The sequence below is a fragment of the Diabrotica virgifera genome, chromosome 6, assembly GCF_917563875.1.
Source record: "Diabrotica virgifera virgifera chromosome 6, PGI_DIABVI_V3a".
In the NCBI taxonomy this organism is placed as follows: Eukaryota; Metazoa; Arthropoda; class Insecta; order Coleoptera; family Chrysomelidae; genus Diabrotica; species Diabrotica virgifera.
Window position 1 is genome coordinate 104,781,960 of NC_065448.1, and position 22,721 is coordinate 104,804,680.

Here is a 22,721-nt window from a genome sequence, read left to right on the forward strand (position 1 = left end):
TAAGCTATCTTTATAAGAATCTATGGAAATTAATAAATTAAAAAATACAGATATAATTCTAAATTACCAACTCGAGACAAAACTCCTCAACCTCTTCAGTTAAAGACTTTAAAAAGGCAAACTCATAGTAAACTAAATCACTTGAGAAAGGCACTCTGCCGAAACAGCTGTAGTCACATAGTTATAATAAATTTTGTGGAAGTATAGGAAACAAACGTTTTCAGTGTTTTATTGTTAGGTTTAATAGGTCTATCGAATTTTTTTTTAAACTATTGTATACAGACAACAACTGGTAGGTAACTATTTTGGGATTGGTGTTTTATTTTTTATTTGCTTCGATTATACTGTGCTGTTCATAAAAATAACATTTTTTGAAAACATGAATATTTTAGGTATATCAATAACATGGTTACGTGATAATTTGCACATCATAAAAGATGTATCAGAATCAACTGAAATAGCCCAGTCAGTAGATGAAACGGGAGAAGTTGTTTTTGTTCCTGCCTTTTCTGGTTTATATGCTCCATATTGGAGGAAAGATGCAAGAAGGTAAACAATGTACTTTTTACAGTCAAAATGATAAGCAAAATCTTTACAAAATAATCATAATGAATCATAAATTCTCTACTTACTGATACTAACCATCGATTACAATCTAATTACTTCTTTCCGTTGTTATTATTTGTAATACTTTTCTCATTAAATTTACTGAAGTTGCAATCGTATTGCGCTAGTTGGCGGTACCAGCGAAGCTCACAGCGAATACATCAGTTTTGATTGGATTTTAAAAAGTATCATACCGTTATAATGCCTGAGTATATAAATGCATCTTATGAAATACATAATTAAAGAAAAATTAAGAAGGCACAAATGTACTTAATAGAAATTTTTAATTTTAAGTTTCCTGCTGCACCATTAATTAGAGCTTGACACCGCGTTGACATGCTTAAAATAAATTACAATAAATTCCTGTGTAAATATCTTAAAAACAGCTCCCACACATGCTCGATGTGATTAAGATTGGGTGATTGTGCTGGCTACGATATAAGTGCAAAATCCTTATTATAAAACCAATCTCTTACTTTTGCAGCAGTATGTGGCCTTGCATTATCCTACATGTCCTGCATTTCAGGACCTGCTCTTCTTCTTGCATTACTGCAATCTTAACTTTGTTGGCTGCGACTCTGAACAATTGTATCGAACTGCACCCGTACCACTCCTTTAAATTTCGCAACGAGGAAACCCTCCTACGTCCCACATTTCTCTTTCTCATGACCTGCAAACAGTGGCAAATGGAAGGACAGCAGGTTCTAAGATACGATCAATATATTCGATATAAGATAGATGTGGATGATGAAAAATTATTTCCCACATCATAACTTATAGACTGCTCATGGGCAAGCACCCTGCGTCTCTCTTGTGTACTATTGTTTGTTTTTTAAGAGGAAACAGTAGCGATCAACAGGTAGCGAAAACGCGTTCCAAGATTGCGGCTGTAATTTTGAATATTTTTTCGAGATATTTGGCACACGTATTCGTAATATAATAAAGAATGGCGGTACAGAGCCCAATTTGAAAAATATATTAATATGTGGAAATTACTCTGTAATTAAATACAATATTAAAAAAACGAGTCTGTGCCGCCATTAAGAAGAACAAAAAAATACACTTTCTTCAAATAAACTTTTTTATCCGATGCCTAGATTTTGTGTCATTTTGGAACTACTAAAATTTTTGAAGTTATACTGCTTTAGGCGCGATTGAGATTGAGGGTGAATTTATATTGATCTGCGCGCATGCGCACACCGACAGTTTGGTATTAGTCTTTATACGGGCTCTGATTGGGTGTTGAAATGATCTGTCAATAATTGTTCAATTTGGAGGTTATCGGTAAACAAAAATGTTGTATAATATATTAGTTTTTATTGTTGTGAGGACAGAAATAAAATCAAATTTATAATTATAGTGACTTTAAATAGTTTTGAAAAGCCACAGGTATGTAATTCTAAATGTTTCAGTTGTATTCCATTAAAACATTATCTTCATACCTATTTGGAAAATGTAAAAAAAAAATAATGTACTTACCTAGTACTTGCTATGCTATACCCCTAGTAGGCAATGCTTTAATTTACATAATCTGATTACGAACAAACTTTCTACAAATTTTCATCTAATGTATCGTTTTCTTACTCTATATATTGTTGTATTTTAATTCGACAAAAATCAAACTAATAAAAATTCATATAAACAAAATGTCAAAAAGTTGTTCAGTTTGTTTATATTCCCACATGACGTATACGCGAAGGTGGTGCAGTTTGAAATCGCTTCGACTCTCGTACGGCGGGATACACGGGAAGTAGGTTCAAGCCCAATGCAAGTTATATCATTTTTTTATTTTTTTTATAGATTTTATGATTGTAAGTATATTATTATATAAGTTTTTTCAGAAAATACGTATTTAATTAAAATTTTTGGCAACAATTATTGTTCAGAAATCATTTGTGGCATTTTTCAATGTGTTTGTGTGTGTTTTATTCTTTTATTTTTTTAATTTTTGGTATTGTTTTAATAAAAATTTTTGGAAAGTAGTAGAGAAACTGTTTAAAGTATATTGATTTCGTTGAAATCATATAATAGAAGTATAACTTCTTACGTACGTACAAAGTACACACATTCTTTTTTTATTTCATTAGTAGTTCCAAAAAGTTTATTTGAAGAAAGTGTATTTTTTTGTTCTTCTTAATGGCGGTACAGGCTCGTTTTTTTAATATTGTATTTAATTACAGAGTAATTTTCACATATTAATATATTTTTCAAATTGGGCTCTGTACCGACATTCTTTATTATATTACCAATACATGTGCCAAATATCTCGAAAAAATATTCAAAATGAATCTGTCTTTTTAGTTTACTCCTCCTGGTTAAAAAATAAACTATAGTGTGTTAACTGTGTTGACCAGGTCCTCTCCAAACTCTCATTCTTCTTGTATGGGGATAGAGACAAAACCTAGCTTCATCTGTGAATAACACAGAAATTCATTCTTATAAGTCCCAATGCACATGTTGTGCCCACCATACCTTAATCATAGTCCACGATTTCTATGGCCTAGCATGGGAATCCTCAATGGACTTCTGGTGTGCAAACCAGCTTCATGTAATATATTCCTCAAAATTTGGTCACGTACAGTAATGTTGTGAATATTTTCTAAGACCCCACAGAGTTCACGTGCAGTTATATGCACATTTCGACGAGCTAATCCTACCATATACCGATCCCGTCGAGGAGTATTGTTTATATTAAATTTCAAATCACAATAACCATCACTATTCTGGTGATATCTTTGGTGTGTTACTATAACAGTTAGTAGTGGTACGTTATGTTTGTAACTTATAGGCCGTGGTCTGGAATGATCTTTTCCTGGTGTTCGATTTGGAACTGCGGTAGATATTATCAAAGGTGAAGCGACAGACATCGAAGGTGATTCGATTAAGTCGTTCGCTAACTGATGATTAACAATTAACTACGAGGCTGATGTTTTACCACACTTCTTTTAATGGCACTTAGGTAACAAATTAGTCTCAATTTGTATTTTTTTAAATTTACAGGGAATTGAAATTACCAGTTTTATTTTTATCTATATTTTTAGTGTAATTTGTGGAATATCGGATGAAACGAAACCAGGTCATTTCGTAAAAGCAGCTCTTGAAGCAGTTTGCTTTCAAGTCAGAGATGTTCTTGAAGCTATGGCGTTAGACTGTAGATATCCACTTCAGAAATTACTAGTCGACGGAGGAATGACGAAGAACGATTATCTTATGCAAATGCAAGCGGATTATTGTGGAATTCCAGTTGGTAAGTTAACATAATAGTTTATATTCAGATAATTTTAATTTTTGCAGGACGGTCCTGGTGGTAGGGGAGCCCAAGCGGGGATTTTTGCAGTTACTCGAGCGCGTCAGATTATGGCATTGGGAGAAACATTGTACCCTGTAAATGTACCCCTACCATATATTGGATCTTATAACAGGGGAGTTCGTTAAGGGGATCCGAAAAAATCTATCCTTAAAAAATCTCGAAATAGTCAGATTATGAAAAGGTAAGTTAAGTACATGCAGAACAGTGTATATTTCAAAAATCTGACGGTTTTAGCGGAAATGGGCGAGTGTCAGATCGAAAAGCTAAAAAATACGTCTTGTATATTTTTTAAACATCATCGAACGACACTAAACTTGACCCCCACGGAGAGGGGTAGGGGGAAAATTTAAAATAAACGTCAGATCGAAAAAGTGCAAAATACACGTATTCAATATTTTTGAAAAATCTATCGAGTGACACCAAACACGACCCCCCACGGAGGTGGAGAGGGGGTTACTTTAAAGTATTAAATAGGAGCCCCCATTTTTTATTGCAGATTTGGATTAATTGCGTAAAAATAAGTAACTTTTATTCAAAACATTTTTTAGAATTATGGATAGAAGGCGTTATAATCGGAAAAAACGATTGTTGGAAATGAAAAATTAAGTTAAAAAATGGAAAGTCCCCACTTAATGGAAAACTTTTCTTAACTTTTTTTTTGTTTTAGGACCTATTCTTCACAACCCAATAGATCCCCATAACGCTCGAGTAACTGCACATTTAGTATAGTTTCCTCCCCTACTATGGCAACGTAAATATTAACACCCAAATAGCTCGGACACGTAACTCGAAATCTGGAGCTGTATTGAACGTTTTCTGCTGTGTGTTCAGTGAGTGAAAAGTGTTTTCAAATTGTGTTTCGAAGCAACGCTAGCGAAAATCCTAGAAATAGTATATACAGTGGAACCTGGATAACTCGGATTAATCGGGACCGCGGCCGATCCGGGTTATCGAAAATCCGGGTTAGCCGGAGAATATGGTAAAAATTAATAAAATACGGTATACTTACAGATAAACTCCGTTAGAATTGAAATAACATGAAATATAATATAAATATGCACAGTACCTACACATCTAAATTACTAAAAACACGCAAACACAAACCTAAGCAAACGGAAGCGAACAATACAATACTGTATTCATACAGTCACAATCGGAACGATGTTTTGTTATTATGTATTAAGAACAGTGAAAACTAAGACCATTGATTAAAAATAATTTTTTAAATAGTCTTTCTTAAACAATGCTAACACAGTTTGAAATAAAAAATAAAGGAATAGTACAGACAGGTGCCTGTTGTTTCTGCCGGCGTGTGCCATGAGTCATTTTTACTATCGTATAATTCACATTACACAAATACACATTATCTCTCAAATATTATATTACATACATACATTTTTATTGTTGAAATGTTTATCTGATAATTAACTATTTTGATGGGAAATAAGCCACAATTAAATTGAAAAAATAATTGTATTAACATTTCGACGCTCAGATCGGGTGTCGTTGTCAAAATACAAAATATGTACTGAAAATCAAAATGTTTATCTGATGAAAATCGGTCCGGGTTAGCCGGACTTCCGGGTTATCGGGGGCCGACTTATCGGGGTTCCACTGTATGTTGAAATATGAGAACAAAAATTAAAAAACAAACTCGATGCACAGAAACAAAAGAAATCAATAAGTATTGGAAGAAACAATCAATATAATAGAATACGAATTGTTTCAGAAATATGTTATTATCCACGGGTTAAAGTTGGGGAAACAGAAAACATGTAGTGACCTATCGAATAAGAAAACGGGACTGATGAGATCATTGGCTATATTTTTGATGGAGAGCAGGATCTCTAGGAAGTGAAAAAGCATGAAGAAAGCAGAAGGGACAAAAATAGAGCTGTACATATCAAACTGCCAACAACAAAGAGCCAAAAGTTAATTCTAAAAGATAATCTAATTTAGACATATATCACCCGAACAAGAGGGATCAGATAAAAAACAGAATGAGGGCAATCACAAGCACTCACCACTGTCAAAAAAATTTGTAAAAGGAAAACAACTGGAATACTCGGCAGTGAACATTTAAAATGTTAAGGAAATTGAGAAGGTATAAAAAGGTAGCTACAAAGAGCTGAAAGTGAACTGGAAAAGGCAAAGAAAAGCAGTTCAAGGTATTGATCAAGGGGTGTGTATGGAGGAAAAATATACCAATGAGGACCTTAACTAGAGGAAAGAATTAATGAAAAGGATGAAACATGAAAGCGAAACCGGAAATACAGCCTTTGTCATATTCAATAATAAATTAACCTGTCAATATCTCAATTAATTTGTTTTGATAATATCTCACTTAATTATTGTATTAGTTGTTTGCTAATTTTAGTTTTGATTTAGTTGTTTGTTTGTTTCATGTTGTTTTTAGCTTGTAGTTTTTGTTAAATAAATACTTTTATACTGGGGCCTGATGATGGAACATACATTCTAAGCCTTGAAACCGGTAGCCCAAATCTTGTGGCATAACAAATTAAACAATCATAAAAATCCACTTAAACAATGTTATTAGGTCACAGGCATGATACACTAAATATAAAACATCCTTCAAGCTACATAATTTTTCGGAATGCCCCGGTAAGCTACAGTCTCAGAGGTTAAAGAGGGTTAAGATCCCTAAAAGCGGGGATCTTTGCAGTTACTTGAGCGCGTCAGATTATGACATGGGGAGAAACCTTGTACCCTGTAAATGTACCCCTACATATATTGGATCTTAATCCAGGGGAGTTCGTTACGGGGGTTCCGAAAAAAAAAATTTATCAATAGAAAAACTCGAAATCATCAGATTAAGACAAGGTTAGTTAAGTACATACAGAACAGTGTATATTTCAAAAATCTGACGGTTTGAGCTGGACGTTAGGAAATGGGAGAGTTACAAAGTTTTACAAGAAAAAAGCGAATATTTCAAGAAATAAACGTCAGCTCCAAAAACTAAAAAATACGTGTTCAATATTTTTTAACAATCTACCGAATGATACCAAACACGACCCCCACGGAAAGATTGGAGGGTAAATTTAAAATTTTAAATAGGAAACCCGCGATATTTCGCGAAATAAACATCAGATCGAAAAACTGCGAAATACAAGTATTCAATATATTTGAAAAATCTATCGAATGACACCAAACACGACCCTCACGGAGGTGGGGTGGGGGTGACTTTAAAATATTAAATGGGAGCCCCCATTTTTTATTAAAGATTTGGATTCCTTACGTAAAAATAAGTCACTTTTATTCGAGACATTTTTTCGAAGTATGGATAGATGGCGCTATAATCAGAAAAAACGATTGTTGGAAATGGAAAGTCCCCACTAAAATAAAAAACTTTACTTATTTTTTTTTGGTTTTAGGACCTAATCTTCACAACCTAATAGGTCCCCATAGCGCTCGAGTAACTGCAAATTTAGCATGCTTTCCTCCCCTACTATTGATTAGTCGATTAGGTTCGTAATAGTTTTGTTGTATGGTAGGTTTAGTTAGGCGTTAATTTCAAGAAATGTTGCTAGCTGGCACAACTCCCAAAGGCCATAAAAAAGAAGAAAAACAATAAACAAACAAAAATCTTACATAACCTTCTATAGGACAATGCCAGTTTGACACTTATAGTACATAATATGTTTGTTTCACACTCTTAAAGACAAAGAAGAAACAGTGTAGCCCGTTGCTGCTTTGGTAAATAAATATGTTTTTTATTTGGCAACAGCGCTTTCCTGTTAAACTTGACGGTAGCGAAAAAACTAATATATGTGGAAAAATTTGTTTAATTTGCTATCCGTCAAGTTTGTACCGGTGGGATATGATATCATCAAATCTATGACGTACATTCCTAATAATTGTTTGACTTTTAGTTTATAACTAAAATAAGTTATAAATTCCAATAAACACAACACATGCGCTAATGTCGTTGTAACTGAAAATGATAAACGTCAAAATTCGTATCAAAGACTCGTATTGTTTATCCTTGTTTAACTTATTTTGGTTTCTATGGACAAGCGGCTTAATTTTGCGCTACTAGTTTCTATGACTAAAAAAGATACCTATACTGCGTTCCACGCTCACCTTTCAGTACAGACTCTTATGAAGAATAGTGTTACCAAGAGATATTAATATTTATATTAAATAAATTTTAAAGTATTTTTATACCTCACTTGTAGCCGTTTTCACCAACGACAAATAGTAGTTTATTCTATTATTAAAGTTATTCAATGAATAAACTGACATTTCTTCATTTTACTAACGCCAAATAAGACTTATGTTATGTATTTGTCAAAAAAATACTTACTCTTCTAGTAAATTTGCAAGTTATTCTGGCTGTAAATATTTAGAAGAAAGTAAATTCGCCAGTTTAACTTTAAATTATGAAAATTATATTGGAACAAAATATAAACTTAAACGTCTAAAAAATTTTATTCGACGGATAACTATTCATTGATTTATTTGTTGTTGGTGAAACCGGACCTAAGTCTATTAAATTTGTCAGTATGTATGAGAAATCTTGTAGGCTGTCAAAGCAAAGGGAGTTTAGCTCGGTGGTAGCGCGTTCGACCGGAGATCGAGAGGTCCCAGGTTCGAATCCGTGTATTATCTAACTTTTTTTATTTTTAGTATTGTTTTAATAAAAATTTTTGGAAAGTAGTAAGTAAAAATTAGTTTAATCTGTAAATACAAATATCCTGTTGAAAGTATATTTATTTCGTTGAAATCATATAATAGAAGTATAACTTCTTACGTGCGTACAAAGTACACGTGTTAAAAATACATTTTTAAGGCACTCATGTGAATTGCAGAATTCGCTTCGCTCATTCTGCAAACTTTAACATGCGTGCCTTAAAATTGTACTTTTGACACTTATATCATAAATAACTATTAAATATAATATTAATCACAGGCTAATTATAATTAATATTCAAATGATATATCTTTAATATCGTATAAATATGTTTCATAGTACCTATCTATGAATTATTTAAAAATAATAAAACCCACAGATTTTCAAATCAACATGTTTTGGACTTCTGGAATATTCTATTTAGACGGACTTTAAGTTCGTCTGCTTAAAACCGGCAACACCGAGCTGCAAGGTTCCATAAATTTTATATTGGGATATGCTGCCCACACTGCAAAATGACTGCGGAACGCAGAGTAGTATAAAAAGTAATTCGTGATAAATTTTATGCATGGGCGAAGATAGAGTGGAAGAACTGTATCAGCACCAACCTATATTATATTATATTCAGCAAAAAACAACTATCTCCCTCTACAAATTAAATCTGCTGTATAATCTTCGAGCTCAGCTGCAGAATCTATCGCCTTTAAGTGAAACACCAAATTCAAGATGATAATTTATTTCTGTTAATGACACTAACTTCCCGGGAGACCTAATGACGATACTTTACTGACCGCTTCGTATGATGGTTGAACTGAGAATCATTGATGGTGCTGCATGTTAATTGTTTGAAGTGAATCGAAGGAATGTATTTAAAAGCACATCTTGACTGGTTGAACTGATTCGAAGGAATGATTCTAATGTATGCTCTTTCTTAGCTGCCCTAGTATTGGGGGCAGCCCACGCGTCTAATTAACAAAGGATTTTATTTAGTCAGCACAATTAGTGTGTCCTAGTCAAAAATATTGTTTATGATTTACAATAATTAAACTAATTAAATAGCCCACACATGTTTGCAATATAATAACAATTGCGTTAGTGTGATAGTGTGATATACGGGGTGATAAAAAGATTGTTTAATATCGAATATGAAAATTGAATGTTTAAGATTAAACACTGCTAATAGTAGGGGAGCAAAGTATGCTAAATGTGCAGTCACTCGAGCGTTATGGGGATCTATTGGGTTGTGAAGAGTAGGTCCTAAAACCAAAAAAAGTTAAGTAAAGTTTTCCGTTTTAGTGGGCGCTTGCCATTTTTTAATTGAATTTTCCATTTCCAACAATCGTTTTTTCCGATTATAACGCCATCTATCCATAATTCGAAAAAATGTTTCGAATAAAAGTTAATTATTTTTACGTAAGGAATTCAAATCTGCAATAAAAATGGGGGCTCGCTCCTATTTAAGATTTTAAAGTAATCCCCCACCCCACCTCCGTGGGGTCGTGTTTGGTGCCATTCGATAGATTTTTCAAAAATATTGAATAAGTGTATTTTACAGTTTTTCGATCTGATGTTCATTTCGCGAAATATCGCGGATTCGTATTTAAAATATTAAATTTACCCCCCACCCCTCTCCGTGGGAAGACGTGTTTGGTATCATTCGATAGAATTTTAAAAAATATTGAGCACATATTTTTTAGTTTTTCGATCTGTCATTCATTTCGCGAAATATTCGCTTTTTCCTTGTGAAACTTTGGGACTCACCCATTTCCTTACGCCCGGCTCAAATCGTAAATTTTTTGAAATATACACTCTTTTGCATGTACTTAACTTACCTTATCTTAATTTGACAATTTCGAGTTTTTTTAAGGATGGATTTTTTTTTCGGGCCCCCCTTAACGAACGCCCCTGTGTTAAGAGCCAATATATTTATGGTAGAGGTACAACTGCAGGGTATCAGATTTCTCCCCATATGCTAATCTGACGCGCTCGAGTAACCGCAAAAATCCCCGCTTGGGCTCCCCTACCATAACGCAACATCTTTCCCCAAGTTCCATAAAATGACAAAAGCCTATCGATCTGAAAGACCATAAACTAAGAAATTACAGTACCCTTATATACAAGTAGTATTATTATCTATATTTGGGTGTCATATGTAGCAACTTAAACTGAAACTTATTAAACTTATTAGATCCTAAGGTAGATCATGCAATTTATTTATATTGACGATTTAAACTTTGTCTATAAGAGTGTACAATTTTCAATGACAATAAAGCATATTTCTATTCTATTTATACCTCAAGAAGATTTAGTGTGTAAACTAGTGTTTATCCTCTTCTAGTGACTCGTTAGTTCATAAGTTAATACGGGATTATGAGTGTCGAAATAATAATAAGATCATTGTTGGATTAAAATATATTATGTATGATATGTAATAGTTCGTTACGCATTTAACTGTTTTAGTGAGACCAACAATGACTGAAACAACATCATTAGGAGCTGCAATAGCGGCGGGTATAGCAGAAGGAGTCGAAGTGTGGCAAATTGACAAAATACTTCCAGTGCCTTGTGATAATTTCACACCGCAAATATCAGAAAATTGTAAGTATATTACAGTGGAACCTGGATAACTCGGATTAATCGGGACCGCGGCCGATCCGGGTTATCGAAAATCCGGGTTAGCCGGAGAATATGGTAAAAATTAATAAAATACGGTATACTTACAGATAAACTCCGTTAGAATTGAAATAACATGAAATATAATATAAATATGCACAGTACCTACACATCTAAATTACTAAAAACACGCAAACACAAACCTAAGCAAACGGAAGCGAACAATACAATACTGTATTCATACAGTCACAATCGGAACTATGTTTTGTTATTATGTATTAAGAACAGTGAAAACTAAGACCATTGATTAAAAATAATTTTTTAAATAGTCTTTCTTAAACAATGCTAACACAGTTTGAAATAAAAAATAAAGGAATAGTACAGACAGGTGCCTGTTGTTTCTGCCGGCGTGTGCCATGAGTCATTTTTACTATCGTATAATTCACATTACACAAATACACATTATCTCTCAAATATTATATTACATACATACATTTTTATTGTTAAAATGTTTATCTGATAATTAACTATTTTGATGGGAAATAAGCCACAATTAAGTTGAAAAAATAATTGTATTAACATTTCGACGCCCAGATCGGGTGTCGTTGTCAAAATACAAAATATGTACTGAAAGTCAAAATGTTTATCTGATGAAAATCGGTCCGGGTTAGCCGGACTTCCGGGTTATCGGGGGCCGACTTATCGGGGTTCCACTGTACTTACAGCAATGGAATTGTTAAATATGTAGATCGTTAGTTCACTTAGAAAGGACTTCGCAAGACTCCTTATGCAAAAGTGGCCCCGGTCAAAAACGAAAGTTCAGTCAATGGTAGCTTTCATTGCATAGATTAAAAGAGTCCATGGGACCTATGTCTGAAAAACTATTATTTTGAAGCTACAACCTTCTGAAATTATTGGATTCAGATGCTCGTTTTACTTTAAGTGCACTAATTCACGGTAAAGTGAACGAAAATATTTATTATTTAAAGAAAAGACTCATTTTCTTCATGCATATTTGCGTGTTGCATATGAATTCGTGGTCAAAAATAGATGCATCGTATTTTAGTCTTCAGAAAACCTCCGAAAAGTCCTCAGAAAATTGAAGAACTGCGATAGAAAATGTGCTGCTAGATCGATATAAGAATTATTATGTTTTCATGAATGCTTCACACCTATCCAATACCAGCACAGCTGCAGTTCCGTCTTATCTTAGGTTCAAAACAAACAGACCACGCTGTAGCGCTACGCTGTGGATCCACAAAGTAGTTTCCGATGATTAGCCGTAAATTCTTATGTAAATCAAACGTACCATCCACTTATGAACCCACGGCTAATCATCGGAAACTACTATGTGGATCCACAATGTAGTGCTGCAGCGTGGTCCGTTTGTTTTGAACCTTAAGAAAACTACTGAACAGTGGCGGATCTACGAGAGGAATAGGAGAATTCGGTCAGGAATAGGGGATATACTAGGGAACACGGTTCAAAATTAATAAATCGAGCAGCCGAATCCAATAACTTCAGAAGACTGTAGCTTCAGAATAATAGTTTTTTAGACCTAGGTCTTCTGGACTTTTTTAAACTACGCACTGAGAACTATCATTGAGCGAACTTTCATTAAATTTGACCGGGCCACTTTTTTTCATGAATGTTGCGGGGTTCTTTCAGATTTGGTGACTCTTTTCAAATCAAAATGCATTACCTTAAAAAATTTTGTTGTCGAGTCACTTTTTACCATATAATATTGCCTTTAATGTGCATTTCTAAAATACATTTTCTTGTTTTTAGTAAGAGATATAAAGTACTCAAGATGGAAAATGGCTATTGCTAGAAGTTTAGGATGGGCAAAACCTGCTGAGTCAAATGGTGATTTAAGTGAGTTTCGTTATTTTACTATAAAAAAAACTTGCAAACGGTTGTAAGAACGCTCGATAACTTAATTAAAGATACCATAAAACACCAAAGTTGTTTCACAGGGAGCAGAACATCGTTACTTAATTTGAAAGTATCGTCTTATTAGTTTGTATCATTTAGTAGATGTATTTAATATCACAGGTCTGCAAAAAAGTTTTATTGAAAATGTGATTTGATAATTTAGACTTTATATGATTTGTGATGCACTGGATCTAAAAATAACGTTCGTTTTGTCGTAGTACGCCATACTTTTTTATAAATTGGGTATCTGTTTTTTCCAATGGTATTACTCAGAAGTTATGTTTAATATTTTAAACATTTATTTTTTAATTCAAATTACCTTCTGAGACTGTAAGTAAAGAATAAGGAGAACGTTACCGTCAAGATATCATTAAGATGGAGAGGAGATATCTAGGAAAATGGATCACAACAATGATAGCAGACAACTGCTGGAGCAATACTGCCGTGCTTTGCGAAAACGCCGTATCTGCAAAAATCTGAAAAAATTAGATTTATACATGTTTCTAACCCAAATGTGCATACCTATCTTATTTGCTTATAGGCCTGGATCCCGCGTATGAAAAAAAAGTTGATTAATAGCAAGCTGAAAATTTGTTATTAGCTTAATGGTGTCTAGTCGAACAAACTTTGATGTATGGGAACACTGGAACAGGGGAAGTTTTAAATGTGGAACAGGTTAAAAATTTGGAACGGTCAGACCACGAAAACGGCACATGTATTTTGTCCGACAGAACAGACTTAAACTCTTCGAACAGAGATTAAACTGTCATGTAAAAATCAGACTGCTATTTATCACCAAATGGGCGTTTTAATGAGTGGAACATGTAGAATATGTCAAATGACAGGAATTATGACAGGTGATAAATAGCAGTCTGATTTTTGCATGAGAGTTTAATCTCTGTTCGGAGAGTTTAAGTCTGTTCTGTCGGACAAAATAAATGTGCCGTTTTCGTGGTGTGACCGTTCCAAATTTTTAACCTGTATCACAATTAAAACTGCCCCTGTTTCAGTGTTCCCATATATTAAAGTTTATCCGACTAGACACCCTTAAGCTATTAACAAATTTTCAGCTTGCTATTAATAAACTTTTTTTTCATACGCGGGATCCAGACCTATTACTAAAAATGACGTAAGTTGAGCCAAAATACATTAAACACAACGCATTTTATGCCGTATCTGCAAAAATGTTCATCCATACTTAGAATAAATGCGTTATCTGAAAAATACTTAGACAAAACGCCGTGTTTAAAGGTCACTTGCCGCGTTTATCCTAAGCAGGCACTAGATGCTGCGTTCCGCCTAAGCATTTGAACAGCATGTGTAAAATTTTTAATAAGGTTAGTTTCTAGTCATTTTTCAACGAGAACGGTTGTTTATGATATAATTTTTTAAATATATGTCAAATAGAACAAAGTTAATACTGCAGAACGCTATTTCTTTATCAACAGAAAATCTAAACACATATGTTTAAGTTGTTGGTGATCAAGAAATAATGTGTGGTTCTAAAAACAATGCGGTACTACTAAGTGAGGCAAATACTTCCATTAAATGTGAAGTTTCCTGAGGTATAGCGGAGTTTCTTATGTGTATGTATATTGTTGTTGATGCGAGATTCTATTATTACGTTACATCAGGCATTTTTAAACAGCGCAAATTTTATAAAGTTTGTTCGAAATACGAATTTTGGTACGAAGTATTTTGGTCGCAGTAGGTCGTAGAACTTCCAAATAAAAAACGTGTTACAAAAGTACATAGTTAAATCAATGTCTAATAATTAATAATTAAAAATAAACTTCATCGTAAATGTTAATCGTTTCTGGAATGTTTTTAATTTTAAAATGCAAGAAACGCCCCTTAGCGGCATTCTTATTCATTTCAAAATTATTTCCAGCACTTTTTTTGTCCATTTTCATGACACACTTTTATAAAAGATGTTTTTTATTCTCCTTTTTCATAATTATATTGTAATTATTATACAGTAGACTCCCTCTATAACGAGAACTGAAATGGCAGACTAATTAGCTCGTTATACGCGGAGCTCGTATATCAGACAAAAATAATAATAATATTGTGCATACATATGAATACTTATATAGTTTTCTAAAATATTAACTTTCTATAGTGAAGCCAAAGATACTAAATATTGTTTCCTCGACAAAAAGGCTTCGCCATCATAAATTATAAATTTTTTACAATATTCAGTATCGGTCAATAGATAAACAGAACAGGAAGAAGTTTATTATAGGTAGGCGGTGGATTTTATTACAGCACTACCCTCGATAACCGCACAGATGTTGGGGATTTATGTAAACAGGTAGTTGGGGTATTTACTTATAGCTATTACAGCGCTAAAATAGATAACGAATAATAATGATACATATTTTACGATTTCATTTTTCCTCGTTATATCCAAATATACCTCGTTATAGAGGTGTTCAGTTCAATAGGAATTTCTTGGGACATCTAGTGTAGCTCGTTATAAGCGAAACCTCGTAATAACCGTATTCGTTATAGAGAGAGTCTACTGTATTATAAAATAAGAAAATGCTTAGCGCAAACGCAGTACTGCATTCTTCTTAAGCATGAAGAAGTTAATTTATGTAGTATACTTAGAAAGAACGCAGTAATATGAGCTTTTAGAGTAAATAAGATATATTTTGCCAATGTTATGTATAAATATGAATTCTATGATATTTATTATGTATACAGGGTGTTTCATTAATAATTGTCCATATAGTAACTGGAGAAACCTTAGCACAAAATACGAACATTTAACCTAAAACACTTAAATAAAATGTGGTTCCTTACTGAGTTACAGGGTGTTTTATCTAGAAATTTAAAAATTATTTTTGCTCAGCATTTTAAAACTGTTCTACGTATAATTTTCATACTTGGTAGGAAGTATAGATACTATACAAACTACTAAATTATGTTAAACAAACGTTTATGGCTATTACCAGAGGCGTACAACGGGGGAAAGTGAATGGTTGACCCTTTCCAAATTCTACGCCACTGGCGAAATTGCTATTTTAGTTCAATTTTTGGATTCTCCAATACTTTCTATGAAAATAATATACTCTTCATTTGTAACGATAAAGCCATTAGTTTTCGAGATATTTGAAGTTAAAAATGAAACGACACGGTTATTTTGACCAGAGTATTGTGTCGCTTCATTTTTAATTTCAAATATCTCGAAAACTAATCATTTTATCGTTACGAATGAAGAGTATATTATTTACATAAAAAGTATTGCAAAATCAAAAAATTACACTAAAATAGCAATTTCGTCAGTGGCGTAGAATTTGGGAAGGGTCAACCAGCCACTATCCCCTGTCGTACGCCTCTGGTAGTAGCTAGAAACGTTTATTTATCTTAATTTAATAAGGTGTACAGTACCTACACGTTCTGCCAAGTATGATAAGGATACGCCAAATACTTTTAAAGTACTGGGTACAAATAATTTTTAAATTTTAATCATATGAATCATATCATAAATTAATCAAAATAACTGTGCCGTTTCATATTTAACTTCAAATATCTCGAAAACTAATGACTTTATCGTTACCGATGAAGAGTATATTATTTACGTAGAAAGTATTGTAGAATCTAAAAATGGCACTAAAATAGTAATTCCTCCAGTGGCGTAGAATTTGAGAAGAGTCAACCATTCACCATCCCCTGTCGTACGCCTCTGGTAGTAGCTGGAAACGTTTGTTTATCACAATTTAGTAAAGTGTCTAGTAGTCGCACTTTCTGCCAAATATAAAAAGTATACGTCGGATAGTTTTAAAATGCTGAGCAAAAATAGTTTTTAAATTTTTAGATAAAACACCCTGTAACTCAGTAAGGAACCACATTTTATTAAAGTGTTTTAGGTTAGATCTTCGTATTTTGTGCTAAGGTTTCTCCAGTTACTATATGGACAATTATTAATGAAACACCCTGTATAAAGTAGAAAACAAACCGACTAGATATTTAAACAAAATCTGATTTTACTCAAATGTGATCTCTCTGCAGATACGGCGTTTTGGCTAAGGACGGCAGAATAGCGGGACATTCCATATAAAATTTGTCAGGGAGATAAAAATGTACACAATTTTTATTCAGTTGCAATGCGAAGGCAAAACTGTCTTATTTTTCACTTAGTACAGAGAGCGCAACCTTCTGGCTTGCAGTTGTTAGAAGCCATGGAGTTGTTACCAGGAAAATGGTCCAATAAGTTTTCAATTAAATATCTTTTAGAAATATTTTGGATATTTTTAAATAATTTGAATATTTTTATTAGGTTGAAAACTTTGACTTTTGTCAGGGAAAATTTACGGAACCTCAAAATAAAGAAACAATTTTAGGAAAATTCTGTCAGTCTTGAAATGACTTTCGCATTCTTTTGATGGTATTTATTGGAAGTAGTATTTGAAATATTCTCCGTCTTTTGGGATAGATTTTATAAACTGTTTCATAACGACTAGCTTTATATGAAGGGGAGGAAGGCGAATTTTTTTCGGTTGATACAAAGTTTTCGTGCAGAACATTGTATTGTTCAACCCTTAGCGTCCTTTGCTCCGACTCTTTATTCATCAATGATTTGTTTCGTTCTTGATTGTCCTATAGACGTGAAAATCAAAAACTTGGTGTAACTAGCTTGTTGCACAAGTAGTATACACAAAATCTTCAAATCACCGCACATTTGCCAACCGTCATCTTCATATTGGAGTTTTTGAAGGATCATTGCAAGTTCTCATAATTCTCTTCCAAAAACAGCATGTAATAGAAGCATATATACCGTCATTATGGAATAAAACTATTTTTAAACTGTACTTCGATGAGTTGATAAGGAAACGTCATTGAGTGGATTTGCCCTGGATTTTGAATTGAACCATCAAAACTTTAATGTTACTACAATAAATCAGATTTCCTTCTTTGGTGAAGTCAGGCATAATACACTTTTCACGATATATGAACCAAGAAAATGATACTTCTAATTGTAACATCCTATCCTTCCTACTATTTAATGTGTATAGTGAAGTCATTTTTGAGGAAGCATTACTCTCTGAAAGTGAAGGAATAATAATTAACGGAAGATCTATTAACAATATAAGATATGCAGATGACACCGTGATTATGGCAAGCTCTGCTGAAAAACTCCAATTACTACTAAACAATACAAACAGTTTCTGCGAAGAATAAGGACTAAAAATGAATGTAAAAAAGACCAAATACTTGATAATAAATAATAACTAACAAAAGGAAGATTTGGATATGAAATGTTTTGATTTTGAGTTGAACCTTTTGACATCACACGAGAAGAACTAACAGTAACCCAAAGCGGAAACTTTTCTTTTTACCCTTAAACCAGTTTCTAAAACCCTCCACACATTTTTTTAAAACTTTATGAGAAGCCCAAACTTTGTCTTGATCATCAAGTTTTGGTCCAAAGTATGCAAAATATGCTTCCTTTGCTAAGTCTGTTATATTGAGTTGTTGCTTTAACACTGTATGTTTGCCACATATAAAAGGAGGCGAATTTCTATACTTTCGCGAGTCCATGTTACGATATTATTTTGTAAGCACAATTATAATACCAACTTGATCAGTCACATTGGACATATGTACTAGAATAAATTGTCGAAAAGAAATCCAGTTGATACTATATCATCAGCGTTAGGAACAAAACTGAGTAGACAGCGTATATGTAGTATACCTTATGTCAGCTACCAAGGGGCTCTTGGCGTTCTGCGTAATGAGTTCGCGCACCGTTTATAAAACGGAGATGTGCATCTCCGCATCTGTGATGCTAAAATTTGCAGTTTGAATATCTACAGAATACGGTATTCTGTGTGTTTCAGATCTCATAGTCTAGACTGTAGCACACACAAAGATGAACAAAGGCCGCATTGCTCAGAATCGGAAGAGATGTGGGTTATTTGGATCTTTGTTAGTAGCTCAGAAATAGATAAGAAATAGGGAAAAGAAAAAATAAGGAGATAATAGCTACCAGATAAAAAAAAATTAAAAACAATTTACCTAAGAGTGCGCCACTTTGTCTTTTCTTAGAGAGACAAATATAACTCTTAAAATCAAAATACAAATATAAGTTAATTAATAGCAAATAACAAGTAGCAATCACACCTACCTTATTTAGTCTTACTCTTTTGGTGTCCAAAAGAAAAGGAGATGATCAAAAAAATAATAAACAGTACAGAACTGTTGCTTACGTTACAAACCATATTTATTATTGGCTAAAACAAATTTTTAGTTTTACATTTTCGAGAATTTACAAATCTGTCCCAATTCCAAATGTTGCAAACAAAGAAAACATTATTTAAAGGTAAAGTTTTCAATCCTAATAGCGACATTAATAATATTGAAAAATATTAAGAATATTACTAAAAGATTTTTAAATTGAAAACTTATTGGTCCATTTTTCCTGGTGACACCTCCAAGTCTTCTACAAAATGCAAGCCAAATGGATGCTGCAGTGAAGACAAAAGGGAAGGAATTCTACTCTATGCAATTCACAACCCCCGTCTGCAGCTTGGTAAAGTTCCAACGGAAAATGGGCCTAGTTACTCTATAGGAGTAATACTAATATAAAAATAAAAATATATACCATTTTTATTCAGTTGCAATGCGAAGACAAAACAATCTTATTTTTCACTTAGAATACGGAGCGCAGTCCAGCACTCTGAATCGACGATTTTCGACTCTTATTGGAGTCTCATCGGATAGACGTAGGCCTGCTGCCTACGTCTTCGTATTCTAAGTGAAAAATAAGATCGTTTTACCTTCGCATTGCAACTGAATAAAAATGGTATACATTTTTATTTTTATATTAGTATTACTCCTATAGAGTAACTAGGTCCATTTTCCGTTGAAACTTTACCAATCTGCAGACGGTGGTTGTGAATTGCATAGTGTAGAATTCCTTCCCTTTTGTCTTCACTGCAGCATCCATTTGGCTTGCATATTGTAGAAGCCTTGGAGGTGTCACCAGGGAAATGGACCAATAAGTTTTCAATTTAAAAATCTTGTAGTAATATTTTTAATATTTTTCAATATTATTAATGTCGCTATTAGGATTGAAAACTTTACCTTTCAATTGCCAGATGACGCTAGTCACCTAATCCATTCACGTCAGTTGCGGTGTGGGGGATAAACTCTCGTTGTTGGTTACTTAGAGTATGGAGTAGCAGGCCTACGTCTCTCCGATGAGACTCCAATAAGAGTCGAAAATCGTCGATTCAGAGTGCTGGACTGCGCTCCGTATTCTAAGTGTAAAATAAGATTGTTTTGCCTTCGCATTGCAACTGAATTAAAATGGTATACATTTTTATTTTTAAAACATTATTATTTGATGAAGTTTTTAGTGTTGTACAAAGAAAACAACTGTGATACGTAAAAAATTACTTGATGTGCCCCTTTAAAACAAAAACACTGACAGTACACTGGATACTAATGGTTGAACACTGACGGTTGTACAGTTAAAAAACAGCACGTTAACAAAATTTCAGCTTAGTTATTTATTTCTTGGCGCAGGATTCATAAACGTCAAAAAATTAAAAAACTTATCAATATCCTGTTTTTAACAAAACTCCATAAACCACAAAAACACTATTTATTCTGAATACTGTAAATCTTGAAGAACATCTCGTCAATCGACTGCTTTACTATCCAAACAATTACAACTGCCAAAGAAACTTATATCGACAAAGGTGAACTCAAACAATCAAATTTTACTTGTGCCGGTATGGTACTTCCGGCACACGCCAAACTAACAGCGGCCTCATAATTGGAATTCGACTGATTCCACAAGATGGTAAAACTGGAATGACTCGGGAATTTTCACTATCAAAGATCTATTCCCAGGCAAAAATTCTCCCACTCGCTATGCCAACGCCTGAGTGATATCGTATGATTCAGTTTTAGGCCAATAGCAAGGGAATTAAAATATCGAATGATTTTTGATTCTCAGCGACTTTAAATAAACCAAAAGATTGGTTTTTGCTATATAAAGGCTGATTTATGTTACACCGGGACGTGGACGGCACGGCGCTCAGAACAATAGAAATCGCACTTCCCGGTCTCGCCCCGTTCCGTCGTAAGATAAATCAACCAATACTTTTCATATCGGACGATCCTTCAACGTGCCCCGTCCCGTCCACGTGCCCGTTGTAACATAAATCCGGCTTTAGGTACGATTCCGACAACGACTGCAGACGGCAACTTCAGACGGCAGTTACAGTTGTTACCATGACATACGTATTTAGTTTGCACTATTAATTTATATAATTATTAGCAACTGACGTTCTGCAGGACAGCAACTGCAGTTAGATGTTGGAATCAGTCTCATACAAATCAATATAGGCCAATCAAGTTAGGTTTTTACTCGACATAACTGAAAGGACGGGGTTTGACAGTTGAAATGTGTAGTATGAGATATAAAAATACTACCATCTAGGGATTCATCAATTTTTTAGTGGAACTATTTTTAAATTAACAGCAAAAACTTCAAACTTAGTTTTTGCTCATAACTTAAAAACTTGTCTATATAGAGCTTTGAAGTCCACAGGTAACTTTTTCAGGCAAAGAAGATACATCGAATGGATAAGCTAAATGAAAATCGGTTAATAAACAAAAAAGTTATTGCACAACTGACGACAAAATCGCTGTTTTTGAATATTGTTAATAAAAAGTTTATTGTTCATTAAAATTTGTTTAAATGTATCTAAACTTGAGGGTATTATGGTGTTTAAATGGTGTGCAAAAAATGGTCCAGATCTGTTAAATAGTTTCTATTGAATTTGTTTATAAGGATATAATATTTGTTTTAGTATTAGGAGTAAATTTTTTGAAAAAGGAGCTTATTTCTGAGGCTGGTCCAGTTAATTTGGCTGAATGGATTTCAATAATCTGGGGCTTATTTCCTTCGTTAAGATGTATACTAATAGCCTATGAAAAAAAAATATAAAAACAATTACATTTATGTACTCAAAATTATTTGTTAATAAATAGCACTTTTAAGCCTATAAACAATTACAATAACTCCGTGGAAATTAGATCAAATTAAATGGCAATAAAAAATACGGAAAGCTGATTAAAATACACAACTTAAAAAAAATAAAAGTCCTACCAGCCTTGGGGGCTGAGATGGTCCCCTTTTTTTTTAATCACTGTTACGTTAATTAACAACATTAAGAGCTGAAATTAACCAATCTTTTTTAAGAAAAGTCTTTTTTTTTTGAAAAATGGCTTTGGCAGAGCCAATTAGCCAGACTTGTTTGTGATTGATTGCAGATTCATAGTCATAAATTTCTTATTTCATAACATAAGTACATACTACAATATTATTTTTAGATACATACGTAGGTACATGGTGTTGCTTTTTTTTATTGTTTTTTTTTTATTATTTTACTGTGTTTTTAATATATATTTTAATTTATTCTAAACACTTTTTTTTACTTCCTTTTTTGTATTTTTCTTTTCTTTTTTATTTTTGTTGCATTTTTTTTAGTTTTTTTAATTTTTTTTTGTTATTATTTTACTGTGTTTTTTATATATTTTTTTCTTTTTTTTTTATTTTTTCAAACCACATTAACAAATTATGCC

At 33.2% G+C, this 22,721-nt stretch overlaps 1 protein-coding gene across 3 annotated transcripts in view; it reads left to right on the forward strand.

Moving 5' to 3' along the window:
* LOC126885908 (glycerol kinase-like) overlaps nt 1-22,721 on the forward strand; it is a 208,334-nt gene that overhangs the window by 164,799 nt on the left and 20,814 nt on the right. For all 3 annotated transcript variants that reach the window (XM_050652703.1, XM_050652702.1, XM_050652701.1), the window contains 4 exons: nt 393-549; nt 3,648-3,853; nt 11,028-11,165; nt 12,969-13,055. In XM_050652703.1, coding sequence (XP_050508660.1) covers nt 393-549; nt 3,648-3,853; nt 11,028-11,165; nt 12,969-13,055 — 588 coding nt within the window. The remainder of the gene's footprint in view (nt 1-392; nt 550-3,647; nt 3,854-11,027; nt 11,166-12,968; nt 13,056-22,721) is intronic.